The sequence below is a fragment of the Nicotiana tabacum genome, chromosome 14 (genome assembly GCF_000715075.1).
Source record: "Nicotiana tabacum cultivar K326 chromosome 14, ASM71507v2, whole genome shotgun sequence".
Lineage (NCBI taxonomy): Eukaryota > Viridiplantae > Streptophyta > Magnoliopsida > Solanales > Solanaceae > Nicotiana > Nicotiana tabacum.
The window spans coordinates 11,318,968-11,333,489 of NC_134093.1; the positions used below are offsets into that span (position 1 = coordinate 11,318,968).

Genomic DNA, 14,522 nt, shown 5'->3' on the forward strand with positions numbered 1-14,522 from the left:
CTCTGAATTTGTTAAAACCCATCTTAGTATATCTGCTAATAACAAGGACTACACCAACCATAGGCTCGTTTTGAAATTGGATAGACCTAATAACTATCTTAAGGACTGTTCTCTTAGCTCTTTACTTTATGAGAATAAGCATGTGGAGGCGTTCGACTTGGATTATACCATGAAAAGCCACTTTCAGATTCAGGACAACTTTTGCATTGTGGGTTCTGTCAATTGGTTGATTTGTCTTAGGAATGGGCCAGAAACTTTGCTTGTGTGGAATCCATCAGCTAGAAAGTTTAGGGAAGTTATTGCTTTTATAGATGCGTTGAATTTGTGTTGCTACATTTATAGTTTTGGATAAGATGAGCTTTATGGTGATTATAAGGTAGTGCATTATTTCTATATTGTCTGTGGTGGCTATCCTTTTGATGTTAAGGTCAAAATATGTTGGATAGTAGAGATATTTCTTTTGTATATAGTGAGATTTATTTTATTATTGGATTGCATATTTGTGTAATTCAACCTTTGTTTGGATAGGTAGCCCAATAACCCGTTCTTTGTATTTTGGTCCAAGGCCCAATTGTAAAGATCCGGACCAACTATCTTTTATATAAATAGAAGAGCTCTGAGCCTGGAAGCTTCGGATGCTCAATTTCACAATTGCACTGGATATTTTCTTTCCCTCTTTCTCTCTGATTCTCTCTCTTCTCACTAAAAGCTAATGGATTACGATGATCTTAACATGATATCAAAGCGGTGTATCTAGTTAATTCTGAGAGGTAATCTTCTTCACTGTATGCGCATCTCATCGACACTTGTTGTTTTTTGAGAAAGGTTGTTCGTGTTGTGTTCGTCGGAATTTCACCGGAGTTCGGTATTTCTCCGACAATCTCTTTCAATTCCTTCTATTTTTCGCAAGTACTCTAACTTTGCTTCATCTTTTTGTTGAATATTGCGTCACTTCTGCTGTATTGTTGGTGAATTATGAAAACCCTAAATTTACTCTTAGTCATGGGTTCATTGGTTTCTTATAAGTCGAAATTTTCCTAGTCGTTCTGGTTCTAATAACTCATCGGATGATACGATTGATCATAATCTTCCTCTTTATATTCATCCATTGGACAATTTGGGGCTTTCACGGGTAGGTACTATTTTCAACGGAACTGGGTATAGCGATTGGTGTAGGAACATGCTTATTGTTATCTCTGTGAATAAAACATTGTACTTCATTCAACCCGATTGTGTTAGACCTCCTCCAAATTCCCCTATTTTTTTGTCAATGGGATAGGTGTAATAACATTGTGATTTCACGGATTCACAATCTTCTCACTCCAGTAATTCGTAAGAGTATTCTGTATTGTCAACTTGACAAGGATGTGTGGATGGAATTGAAAGATAGATATGGACAACCGAATGGAATTATGGTTTATCAAGTTAAGAAAGAGCTTGCTTCTATTTCTCAGGGTTCTATGAACATTCTTGAATATTATGCAAGGATGAAGAGAGTTTGGGATGAACTCAGTACCTTGACTATTTATTCTAATTCTCATTGCACTAGTGGGGGTGGTAAGCTAGATATTAAAAAAACTGAAGAGGACCAAATATTGTACCAATTTTTAATGGGACTGAATGAAGGTTATGCTAATGTCATAAGCAATCTACTTATGATGAGTCATTTCCCTACGATCAACAAGGTCTATTCTCATATGGTGACTGATGAACGACAGAGAAAAATTCAGCCTCCCCTTTCTCAATTTAGCTCAGAATCTGCTTCCTTCTCAGCGGGGTCTCAAAGATCTTTTCAAAAGCCTTTTCAGAAGAATTTCCAACCTAAAATCAGCTTTGATCCAAGGAGGCCTAGTGTTGTCTGTAGTTATTGCAATAAGCCTGGTCATACAATGGAGAGATGCTATAGGAAGCATGGTTTTCCCCCAAATTTCCAGTTCACTAGGAATAATAGAAGGACTGCTGCTAATGTTTAAACTGAATTTGATCCTCTTAAGCAATTTGCTCATGTTGAGCCTAAGTCGTTCACTGAGACACCACATACCAATGTTGCAGATACTTTGACTATCCCAGGGTTGACAATTGAGCAGTGTAGCTAGCTCCTCACTCTATTTCAACAACATCATGTGTTTGATCCTAACTCTACTTCCCACCTTACTGCTTCTGCCAATTTTGCAGGTATCCTCAGTTTTTTTTTCTAGTAATAGACCTAAGTGTTCACTTAGTACTTGTTTGATGTGTAATATTGATAAGAACTCTTGGATATTGGACTCTGGGGCCACTGACCATATGACCTCTCACAGTAATCTACTTTACAACATTAAGTCTTTGCCTATTCCTTACTTAGTAACTCTACCTAATGGTTACAAAGTCAAAGTAACTTATGTGGGAGACTTACCTTGTCAAATAATACTACTATGTCTCATGTTAGTTTAGTTCCTAGCTTTCAATACAACTTGATATATGTGCACAAGTTGGTATCACAATTAAAGTGTCTGCTCATTTTTAGCTCTTTTGCTTGTTTCATACAGGATCTTTCTATGAAGAGGCCTCTGAAGTTTGGTAAATCCTAGCATGGACTTTACATCTTGCAACTGCCATCTTTCAATTCATCATGTTCATCCACTGTTGTTAGCCATCCTTCTGCCTTTACTTGCTCTCATAGTTATATTTTACCTGATTTTGGTAAGAACAATGTTGAGTGTTATGTCATTTATTTTCCATTTGTAAATATTCCTCAAATGAATAAAATGAGAACTCTTTGGCATAGTACATTGGGACATATACCTTTTGTTCATTTAAAGTCTATACCTTCTATTTCTTCTATGCTTTCTGGTAAACAAGACTTTGTTTGTAATATTTGTCAAATGAAAAGGCAAACCAGACTTCCTTTCCTAGATAGTACAATTCACACAAACACTCCTTTCCAATTGATACATGCCGACACTTGGGGACTCTATCATGTTCCCACACATGATGGGTGCAAGTACTTCCTAACAATTGTGGATGATTTTACTAGGACAACTTGGACTCATTTATTAAAGACTAAGTCAAATGCTTTTCCTATTCTAAAAACTTTCATTGCCATAATAAATACACAGTTTAATTTAAAAGTTTTAACTGTTAGGTCTGATAATGCTTTAGAATTAGGTTCCAGTCCTTCCACCTCTTCTTTCTTTACCGAGCAAGGCATTATTCACCACACTCCTTGTCCATATACTCCCCAACAAAATAGGGTAGTAGAGAGAAAATATAGGCATCTGCTTGAGACCTCAAGGGCACTTCTTTTTTATTTTAGAGTGCTTACAAAGTATTTGGGGGGGGGGGGATTGTGTGCTAACTTCCACCTACTTGATTAATAGGTTTTCGTCTAAACTACTTCACAATAAATCCCCATTTGAGTTATTTTTTGGTAAAATCCCAACTTATTCTCATTTAAGAATGTTTGGTTGCCTTTGCTATGCCTCTAAACCTCCTGTTCACAGGGATACGTTCAATAGCAGGTGCATACCTATAGTATTCATGGGTTACCCTTTTGGTAAGAAACTCTACAAATTTCTTATCCTTGAAAATGGAGCATTTTTTATTTCTAGGGATGTTATATTTCATGAATCAGTATTTCTTTTTGCTGTCAAATTTTCTGTTAGTCCTTCTTCCACTTCTTCTCCTACAAATTTTGTTTATAACTCTATTATTCCTCCTTCTCCTTATACTTCACCATTGCCTTCACCCATTCATGTTCCTCATGAACCTTCTTCTCCAGTATCAGTATCTCTTTCTAATGAATCTGCCAATGTTAATTACCTGTTCTCCTTCCTCTTCTTCCATGACCTCTGGCCCTCCTTCTTCTGTCAATTCACATCCTGTCCTTATTACAAATTTTCCTGTTTCGCCTTATGAGGGTTTGATAAAATCCACCAGAACCCATGTTTCTCCTTCTTACCTTAATGATTATATTTGCTCTTCTGTTTATGCATCTTTTTCCCAAGGCCACAGGTCCAGTTCTTTCCCTAATCAGCCTAAGACATAAATAATACTTTCTAAGCCTTACACTTATTCTCAGGCTGCTTTGGTGCTTGAGTGTCAAGAGGCAATGAGGAAAGAATTTGAGGCTCTTGAAGGCAATCAGACATGGTCCGTAGTTCCTCTCCTTGTTGGCAAGAAGGCCATTGGGAGTAAGTGGGTATATAAGATTAAAATTAGAGTTGATGGTTCTATATAAAGATATAAGGCTAGACTAGTAGTCAGAGGTGATACTCAGACTGCTGGGGTGGATTACAATGAAACTTTCTCCCCTGTGGTCAAAATGACCACTGTCAAATATCTCATTGCCTTAGCTGTTAAGAAACAATGGCCACTGTTTTAGCTAGATGTAAGCAATGCCTTCCTCTATGTGGATTTGGATGAGGAAGTCTATATGAAGTTGCCTCATGGGTTCACTGTGGAATCCTCTTCTAGTTCCGGGAAGCCTTTTGCTTGCAAACTTCAAAAGTCCCTTTATGGGATCAAACAAGTCTCAAGACAATGATATGTTAAACTTTCAAGTGCACTGTGTGCAAAGAGGTTTGCTCATTCTCTTAATGACTACAGTCTATTCAAAAAGAGATCAGGGGAGTTTATGGTTATTTTAGCAGTGTATGTAGATGACATAACTCTAACAGGTAATTATGCGTCAGAAATTTCTGCTTTAAAGTCCTATTTTGATGAACAGTTTAAGATAAAGGATTTGGGAACCTTGCACTATTTTTTGGGCATTGAGGTATCTCTTACTCCTGCTGGTTTGTTGTTAAATCAAAGAAAGTTTACTTTAGAGATCTTGGCTGAATATAAGTGTTCTGAGGTATCTCCAATGGTATCTCCTCTTGATCTTACTTTGAAATTACAAGTTGCTGATGGTGACTTGCTTCCAAATTCAAAACTGTATCGAAGCCTTATTGGTGAGTTAAGTTTCTTAACTCATACCAGGCCTGACCTGAGTTTTGCTGTCTAGCATCTCAGTAGTGCTGAAGCGGAATATCATGTATTGAGTAAACTAGTTACAAGATTAACATGGCTCACTCGCCTGTTGGCAGATTTGGGTGTTGTTGGTGTACTCATGTTTCTGTATTCTATGACAACCAATCAGCTCTGCATATTGCTCGTAATCCTGTGTTTCATGAGCGCACAAAGCATATCGAGGTTGATTATCACTTTGTTAGGGGCAAATTATCAGAAGGTCTCATTGCCTTATTCTCTGTTAGCAGCGCCAATCAATTGGCTGATATCTTGACCAAGCCCCTCACTGGGTTGGTGCATCATGGTTTTCTCTCCAAGTTGAAGGGGCTTCCCCTTCAACTTGCTGGGGGAAGGGAGGGAGTGGTGTTGGATAGTAAAGATATTTATTTTGTACATAATCAGATTTATTTTATTATTGGATTGTATATTTGTATAGTTCAGCCTTTGTATTAATAGGTAGCCCAATAACCCATTCTTTGTATTTTGTCCCAAGGCCCAATTGTAAAGATTCAGACCAACTATATTTTATTTAAATATAAGAGTTCTGAGTCTTGAAGCTTCGGATGCTCAATTTCATAATTGCATAGGATATTTTCTTTCCCTCTTTCACTTAGATTCTCTCTCTTCTCACTCGCAGCTAATCGATCATGATGATCTTAACAAAATATTTAGTTTAAAGAGTGATTCTTTGAGAGAAATTGATGGTTTTATGTGCGGGGTGATACACTCTTGTTTGTCTAAGATGGTGAATGTGAAGCTTCATTGGGTCACTAGTGATGGGGACATCCTTTCTATTGATTTGGCTGATGAGAAATGTGAAAAGTTGGCACTACTATCTTGAAGCTTGGAGTGTTTGGTAGTGATCATTCCATGTTTCGTAAGTATCAAAGAACCAACATAGATGTGTGTCTTATCAAGGAATATGGTATCAAAGAGTCTTGGACAAAAATGTATACCATCAAATTACCTAATGAGAGTTCTAACTATGTGCAAATTCCACTCTTTTACGAGTCAAATAAAAGTGAAATGTTGCTTGCTTGTGTATGCGGGAAGATTCATGATATACAACCAAAAGGATGGCTTTAACAAATATTAAAATATCGCTGAGTATAATTCCTTATTTCTTGTGAAAATCTACATCGAAAGCCTAGTTTGTCCAATTTTGGAAAACGAACCAAGGACACAGCAACATCAGCTGCAAGGTGAATGACAATTATGTAGCTAATGACTTGTAAGTCAGTGCATGTGTAAAAGGACATGTTTTAACCATATTTCTTGTGATTGTGTTAGTTATTTTTCCCTTTTGCAGTATTTTCATGAGACAAAATTATTTTGCAAGAACAGTGGTTTCGGCTTCAGTCGAAATGGTTTTGGATGGTGTTTCTCTTCTTGACCTGTGTTTTAAGACGGAAGTTGTGCCTCTAGACTTAGTATAAATAAGGAGCATCAGGGACCAGGGGCGTATTTAGGGGGGCAAGGGTGTTCACCCGAACCCCTTCGTCGAAAAAGTACACTATGTATATAAGGCAAAATCTGATCTTTACTTCTATATATTATGTTTTAAATCCCCTTCACATAGGCCAAAATCATGGCTTAGTAGTCAAGGGAGTTCAAAACCATTATGAGGTCATTGGTTCCATTCCCACTAGCTACAATCTCTATAAATTTTTTAACTTATTCCTTTTTTGAACCCTCTTAGCAGAAGTCCTGCCTTCGCCACTACTAGGAACATGGAAATCATGGCAGGTGAATGAGCCGATGATGTCTAGGTATAGCCACTGCTATGGTGATCAGCTGATCTTTGGGGGATGCTTCACTAATCTTCTTTTAGGGATAAACTTAGTAGGGGATAAAGAGGAAACTCAGGAATTATCGAAAAAGGGTTAAGTTCTGAGATAACATCTAGTATTGGTGTTTCCCATTGGTGCTAATAAATAACTGAATTTCTTATGGATTATTTTTGGTGCTTTGACTGCTTTCATTGTTGCTAATAGCTAATTGTATATTTTCTTTGGGAGTATGTTTTCATTCTTTTTCTTATTTGGTCAATCAATAGGTTGAATCTTTTCACTTTGGCAGTATATACATAAGCAAGAGCACATATTAGAAGAAAATATTTTAGGAAGTGAATTTAGCTACCATGATCACGAGAGTGTAGTGGCCGATAGGATTACCTAGGGGTGGCAAATGTAGAGAATGAGAGGGTAACTTCGGCTTGGACTATTTTGGGCCACCAAGTGTATGAGGAGTGGGCTTTCTGCACCTACAATCCAGCCCATTAATTAGATATTATATTAGACATTTCCATTTAGCAATCTACGAGTTGTCTCTAGAAGAAGGACACGCGTCACCCTTTGTAAGGGTTTGTTAGATTATTCCGTCCTTAGCTGGTTAAATAGGAGAGTCAGTGTCTGTAATAGTTGTCAATGATTATGCTATTTTAATTCTTAGTTTAATATTTTCTTCTTTCTCGTTATTGTTTCATTGAGCTCACCAACTCAACCACGACAGCAAACGGGTGGGTTGGGTCGAATATGAGTGAGTAAAAAATAAGTAATTTAAAAATGGATAAATTATCCGATCCGACCCGTATTTGAGAAGGATAAAAAAAAAGGGTTATTCGGCGGATAATATGTATATCTATATTATCCATGACTTCTTAAATATGATCACTTTTGAGAGAATTCCTAATTTCCCAAACTTGAGGAACCCCCAATTTGAGGCTTTATAAATGTAAAAGTTAAACACATTAGTTATCCATTTTCTAAATGGATAATATGGTTCTTATCCATATTCGATCCGTTTTTAAAAAGTTTATTATCCAAACCATTTTAAATCAATAATATGGGTGAATAACTATTTTTTTAACCATTTTACCACCACTAGTTATACACTTATATGTAAAGCTTCTCGCTCTAAATCAACTTAATATCCATGTTTTTCGTTGCATAATATGTTGCACATGGATCATCATAGTATTCTTGTGACTTATTCTTAACTACACCTACACCTCTTAGATAATTTAGAGGGTGTTTGGCTAAGCTTATAAGTTAGTCAAACTAGCTTATAAGCACTTTTCGGCTTATCTACGCGTTTGGTAAAGTTAAAAGTGTTTATAAGCCAAGTGCGTTTAAGCCAAAAGCCATAAGCTGGTCACCCCCGACTTATGATTTTTTAGCTTATAAGCACTTTAAGTTTGACCAAGATTTTTACTATTTTATCCCTAAAATATTCATTTTCAAAACAAAACTCCTACATCGATACTCACTATCTCACGTATTTTTTCAACCTAAACCCCACGTCTCTTCAAGTCTGCAATTCTCATTGACTATTTGAGGTAAGCAAATTCTTTATTCCTTTGCATATTTGTATCTATGTGATTTGGTATTAATCTTTGAATTGTATGTAATAAACGAGGACATATCAATTTTTTGGTATATTGGTTTCAAAGTGTTGTGGTGATGAAGACAGTGTTTGTCTTCAAATATATTATCCTATTTAGGTTTATTTTTTTACTGGGAAACTTTTGTCAATTTATTAATTATTATAACTTATGATTATATGCTTATCATAAGATAAATTATATTTATCATAAAAATTATCTTATTTAATTACAGCTGTATTTAAAATAAAATGATAAATATAATATTTTGTATTTGAATCGATCTGGAATCTAAAATTTTGAAGAAATTACGCCCTTATAAGTGTAAACATTTCTAAGGTTATTCAAGTCATTTTAACAAAAAAAGAGCTTATCAACACTTTTTTATCAAATACAGCAGCAGTTTATTATCAATTTCAGCATTTGTATCCAAACTCTTAACAACTTATTTATTAAATCAATTTCAGCACTTAAAAATACTTTTCAGCACCTAATGCTTATTAGCTAATTCAAATCAGCTAATCCAAACGGGCTCTTAAACTTAGTTCATTTTCTAAGCTAAGTTTTGAATGAAAACACCTCTTAAATGTCTTAACTGCAGTTGGTAGGTCTTTTTTTATTAAACAAGAGACACTAATGGAAGTTTGAATGGAACTTTTCTAAAAAATTGAAGTCACCAAGTTTTTACAGGACCTTTTGAAATACAACCATTAGTTACATCCAGAAACACCATAGAACCGTCACCCGTGGAATAAGACACAATTTTCGTTGGCTTCTCAACATCTTGAAAAGAAGTATTATAGTATTTAATCTGCATCGATGCACGTCCAACTTTTCTTTTAGAGATCGTAAATCTCACCACATTGTGTCAAATTGTTTGAGGTGTATGTAATCTCACAATGTTCTTCCCAATAGTGTGATTGGGACTCATGTGTATCATACTCTGTGTCAGCAAGGCCGACAACAACACACAGAGTCAGAGGCGGAGTCAAGATTTGTACCTTATGGGTTCGAGATTGTAATCTTTTTAAGTTATTGAGTTCTAAATTAATAAGTTGTACATATTCAACAAGAGTCTGTAATCTTGGACTAAGTCAATGGCAGCAAATACTTCAGCTTCTTTGGCAGAAAACAGAGAGAACTGGACTTGGGACATCAGTTTCAGAAGGACAGAGCTACCAAAGGTAGTAGGTACCCGTGGATATAGTTGAGACGAGGACAAGCTGACCCCGGACATCGGAGGCGGACCTAGGTTGTGAAAAGAGTATCACCGGCTTTCAAAAAGTTCGACAAAAATTTCATATATACAAATATATATTTAAAAAAAATTAGTGATATGTTAGTTGTAGCACCTATCTAACACCCCTAGTTTAAATATGAAAGTTGCAGAAATTTTTTTACTACGCCCAAGTATGCATATTACAGCATTGAGGTTACAGTTGTTTTTGGACAAATATTGAGGTGACTTTTCAACTACTTTTGAATCTCAAATTTTTAGTTAACTTTCGAAGCTTGCAACTAAAGAAACCAGCTTTCAGGTTGCAATTGGGTAGCTAAGCTTGAAAGTGCTTTCTGTTTTTTCTTTTATTGTCTTATAGAGAATTATGAATTCTTTGCAACTGGTTAATTTTGCCTAGGTCATATTTGTGATGAAATTGTTTATCTCAATACTTCTCTCATTCTCAATTATATACTACTCCCTCCGTTTTGTTTTTAAAAAAAATGAACCTTTTACTATTTTGAGAGTAAAATAAGTTTTTGTTTGACCATATTTTTTATAATTTTTTAAATATTTTGAATTATTAATTATTGTGACTTATAGTACTTTTTACATACTCCCTACCCTCCGCAAACCCATTTATGGGATCACACTAGGTACTTAGTTGTTGTTGTAAAATTTATTTCAACTAACTTAAAAAATCTATGTCTGAGTTCACACAAAAAATAAGTCAATTTGATCCTGTTACTCTGAAAAAGTTTAAACAAATTGAAACAGTTTGACAATTTTGAGTTAAATTCCATGTTTCATGTGCATCTTTTTTTAATGTAATACTTTGTTACGAGGATGATGTTCGAGTCAGCTTGGCTGTACCGGATAACTTTGCTTAGGTAGATGAAGAAATTATCTAATGTTTTTGTCATTGTTGAAATTTGAATCTAAGACCATATGATTTTTTCTTTCACCTTATTTTTCACTAGACTAAACTCTTGGATGCATTTTTTCTTAACTTAATTAGTAACTATTAAGTATTATCTTCAATTTTCATTTTATTTTAGTCTATTAAAGAAAGAAAACAAAATACCGAACCAACAAAATAGAAAAAGGTGTATGTTTTCTCACTAGTTAGTATTATTTTGAATATCCATTTTAATTTGATATATTAAAGAAGAGAAAACGAAGTAGCTAAAAGAAATTAATAAAACACGAAAGAAAGAGAAATAAATGGAGTGAGGCATCGATTCAAGAAACTAACTAAAGTTCGCTGCCCAAAAGAAATAGTAAGTACTATCTAGGTTTATTTTACCTTCTAGGAGTAGAAGAATTCTCAAAGCTTCGTGTGAAACCCCTCTTGCGATTCACGTGTGTTTCAAAATCTTGGCTTGCTTTAATTTCTGGTCATGAATTTATAAAGTCTCATCTTAACTTATCAGCTAATAACAAGGACAGCACTCACCATAGGCTCATATCGGATTTTGCTAGATGTCTTAAGCACTTTTCTCTTAGGTCTTTACTTTATGAGTCTGTTACTGAGTCATCTATGTTGTATTATCCCATGAAAATCGCCAAAAGATCGTTTAGGATTGTGGGTTCTGTCAATGGATTGATTTGTCTTGCCAATAGGGTAAACGATTTGTTTGTATGGAATCCATCAATTAGAAAGTACAAGAAATTGGCTGATTTTAGAACTAATTCGAGGGATATTAACCGTTGCGTATATGGTTTTGGATATGATGCGTTTCGTGATGATTATAAGTAGTTCGTCTGATGTTGAGGTCAAAATATATAGTCTAAAGAGTGATTCTTGGAGAAGCATCCATTCTCTTCCACAAAGGGTGAGATTATCTGGTTTGAGTTGGTTTGTTAATGGGAAGCTTCATTGGGATAATAATACTGATCGTTTTTTTGGTAACGGTTGTAATATAATTTATATTGATTTGGCTGATGAAAAATGGGGAAAGATGGAGCAGCCATCCTATGGAAAAGGTAATGATCTTTCTGTCAATAGAAATGATAAGAGAAAACACGTATCTGTTTGGGTTATGAGGGAATATGGGGTTAACGAATCTTGGTCAAAGATGTTTACTATCAATTATGCTGATTATCCATATTCGTATGTTCTTCCCCTTTTCATGTTAAATAAAGGTGAAGTTGTGGTTGCTTTTGAGAAAACTTTCATGATATATAATACAAACAATGACTCGCTCAGTCCCACAACTATTAACTTTGATGGCTGGTGGTATACGGAAATCTACGTTGAAAGCCTAGTTTCTCCTTTTCCTACGGGATGGACTAACGATATATCCAAAAAAAAAAACAAGCGACTAATGTTTTTACTTGTAAGAGTTAACTCTGTACATTTTTCTCTAGTGATTAAATTCTATCTGTTATTTCAACTTTAGACAATGCATATGTAAAGGACAATTTTAGAACCATATTGCTTGAGATCTTGTTACTTATTCCCCCTTTATACACTACTTTTGTGTAGCAATAATTTTGTCCACATGCCCGAAGTTATTCTTAAAAGAAGCAACTTAGTTCACAGCTTTAAGCAAAAACCTATACTGAAATTATAATTTGGCCTTTACATATGCATTTTCACCAACTCTAATTCTCTGATAATTTCCAGTCATTTAACCATCAACTTGTAAGAGTTTTGCTGTGAAGTCACCAACGCTTTGGTCTAGTGGTAAGAGCATGTCGCATGATTATAGTAAGAGTTCAAACTCTATTGTAGACAAGCTTGGCAGCCTATTATCCATAAAATTTTGAACAGTTCACGCCCTCGGAGATTTCTCGGTTATTCATCATCATCAGAAGAGTTCTGCTGTTAATAACTTTTTCCAATTTTGCACTCTAGTCCTTCTTCTTTGTTTTTTATTTTCAATTTTATTTTTAACATATGAAATAGAATATTGAATATGCATGAGACATCTTCAAGCTCTATCTTTTCATAGAGGTTTTTTCATAGTTTATCCTTTCTATTCGGTACTATTTTGCATGAAACAATTAATTGTGTAAAAAAATTAACTATTAGGTGTTAGAACTTTTTATGGACTTGCACATATATCGTATTAAGAATAATCGTATGTTGGTTGCTATTATTTAAAAGGTTTACCCAAATTAAAAGTGATCTGCTAAGATTTTAAAGTTAAATGGGTCTATCAGATACCTTATAAAGTATGGGGTCTTATGTGTAGATACCCGGATGTAGTTTCTAATTTGATGATGAGCTAAATTAGAAATACATAAACTTGTGCACCTATTAATAGGGTTATGGTCCCCAAATCAGACGTGAGTTTTCTTTCTAGCATCCCATAGGCGATTACAGCTTACGTCTTGATTTGGAAGACTACTAACCGCAAGACAACGAGTTTCATCTATTCCCATGGCTTCAGTTACATTTTCGCATCTAGTATTTGTTGGGAATAAACCCCCTACAGAAATAATATTCACGATAATAACAACGGAATAATAACGTAGTATTGAGATACGGTAATTAACAGGAATAAAAAGAACAACAAGGATACAAAGATTTTTAACGTGAAAAACCCTTTTGAATAAGGGAAGCAAACCACGGGCCCGAGAGGAGCAAAATAAATTTACTATAATGTGGAATTTTGCACCAAATAGTCCTGAGTAAAATACTCGACCACTATACACTCAAAAGAAATAACCCTATTTTAAGATTCCTATCTCACTACAATATCGCTCACACACTCTATTTTTCCTACACAGTCTATTTCTCACAACGCCTGAGAAATACTCTCTGCAACTATTGTGTTGCTTCTCTTTCTGTGTGATATAAAATGAGAAGCAGATAGCTTCTTCTTATAGGAGAAATGACTTACTTCTTCAACCAATCAAAAAGAAGTATTGGTTGAAAATTTGCAATGCAAATGTTTTCCTCACGCCCACCAATTTGGCAACCAAGTCCAATTTGGCAACTTGGACTTTTTCATGGACCCTACAATCTCCCCCTCTAGACCCATTCACATGAAGGAGGTAACACCAAACTTTTAGCTTGAGTGCATGCCGACAAATTCTTTGCACAATTCGAACTTGTCTCTTGGTACCACTTTGGTCAGCATATCTGGGGGATTCTCACTTGTAGAAATTTCAAGACTTTTAGAGATTCATTCTCTACCATTTCTCGAATCCAGTGATATCTCACGTCGATGTGTTTGGTCCTTGCATGGTACATGGAGTTCTTGCTAAGGTCTATTGCACTTTGACTGTCACAATAGACGACATACTCATTCTGATGCAACCATATCATCTCTTTGCTAGCTTCAATAGCGACAGTATACTCTGGTTCAGTTGTAGAGAGTGTGATACACTTCTGCAACTTCGACTGCCATGATATAGCTCCCCCTGAAAATGTGAATAGGTATCCTGTAATAGATTTACAATTATCAAGATCACCTGCCATATCAGCATCCGTGTAGCCCTTCAAGACTGGATCTGATCTCCCAAAACACAAGCATTCATTTGAGGTTCATTTTAGATACCTAAGTATCTACTTCACAACTTCCTACTATTATTTTCCGGGATTATCAAGAAACCTGCTAACAATACCGACGGCATGAGCAATATTAGGTATGGTACATACCATTGCATACATCAGGCTCCTGACGGCAGAGGAATATGGAACTTTAGCCATACTTTCTTTATCTTCCTTTGTTGTAGGACACATTGCCTTGTTCAACTTCATATGACCAGCAAGAGGCATGCTAACTGGAGTCTTTGTGTACGTTTGACTTCTCATGAATGAGTCAAACTTCTTGCACCACTGCCTAGGCGCTTGTTTCAGCCCATAAAAACTCTTTTTCAACTTGTACACCATGCGTTTCTTTGCCTTTACTTCAAAACCTTCTGGCTGCTCCATATAGATCTATTTTTCCAGCTCTCCATGTAGAAACACAGTTT

The 14,522-nt window shown here is 35.5% G+C and overlaps 1 protein-coding gene across 1 annotated transcript; it reads left to right on the forward strand.

Moving 5' to 3' along the window:
* The first annotated feature begins 11,311 nt into the window (after positions 1-11,311).
* Positions 11,312-14,041, forward strand: LOC142168807 (F-box protein CPR1-like). Its single transcript, XM_075229962.1, has 2 exons — positions 11,312-11,738; positions 13,884-14,041. The coding sequence occupies exons 1-2, from the start codon at positions 11,312-11,314 to the stop codon at positions 14,039-14,041; spliced, it is 585 nt and encodes a 194-aa protein (XP_075086063.1).
* Positions 14,042-14,522: the final 481 nt, after the last annotated feature.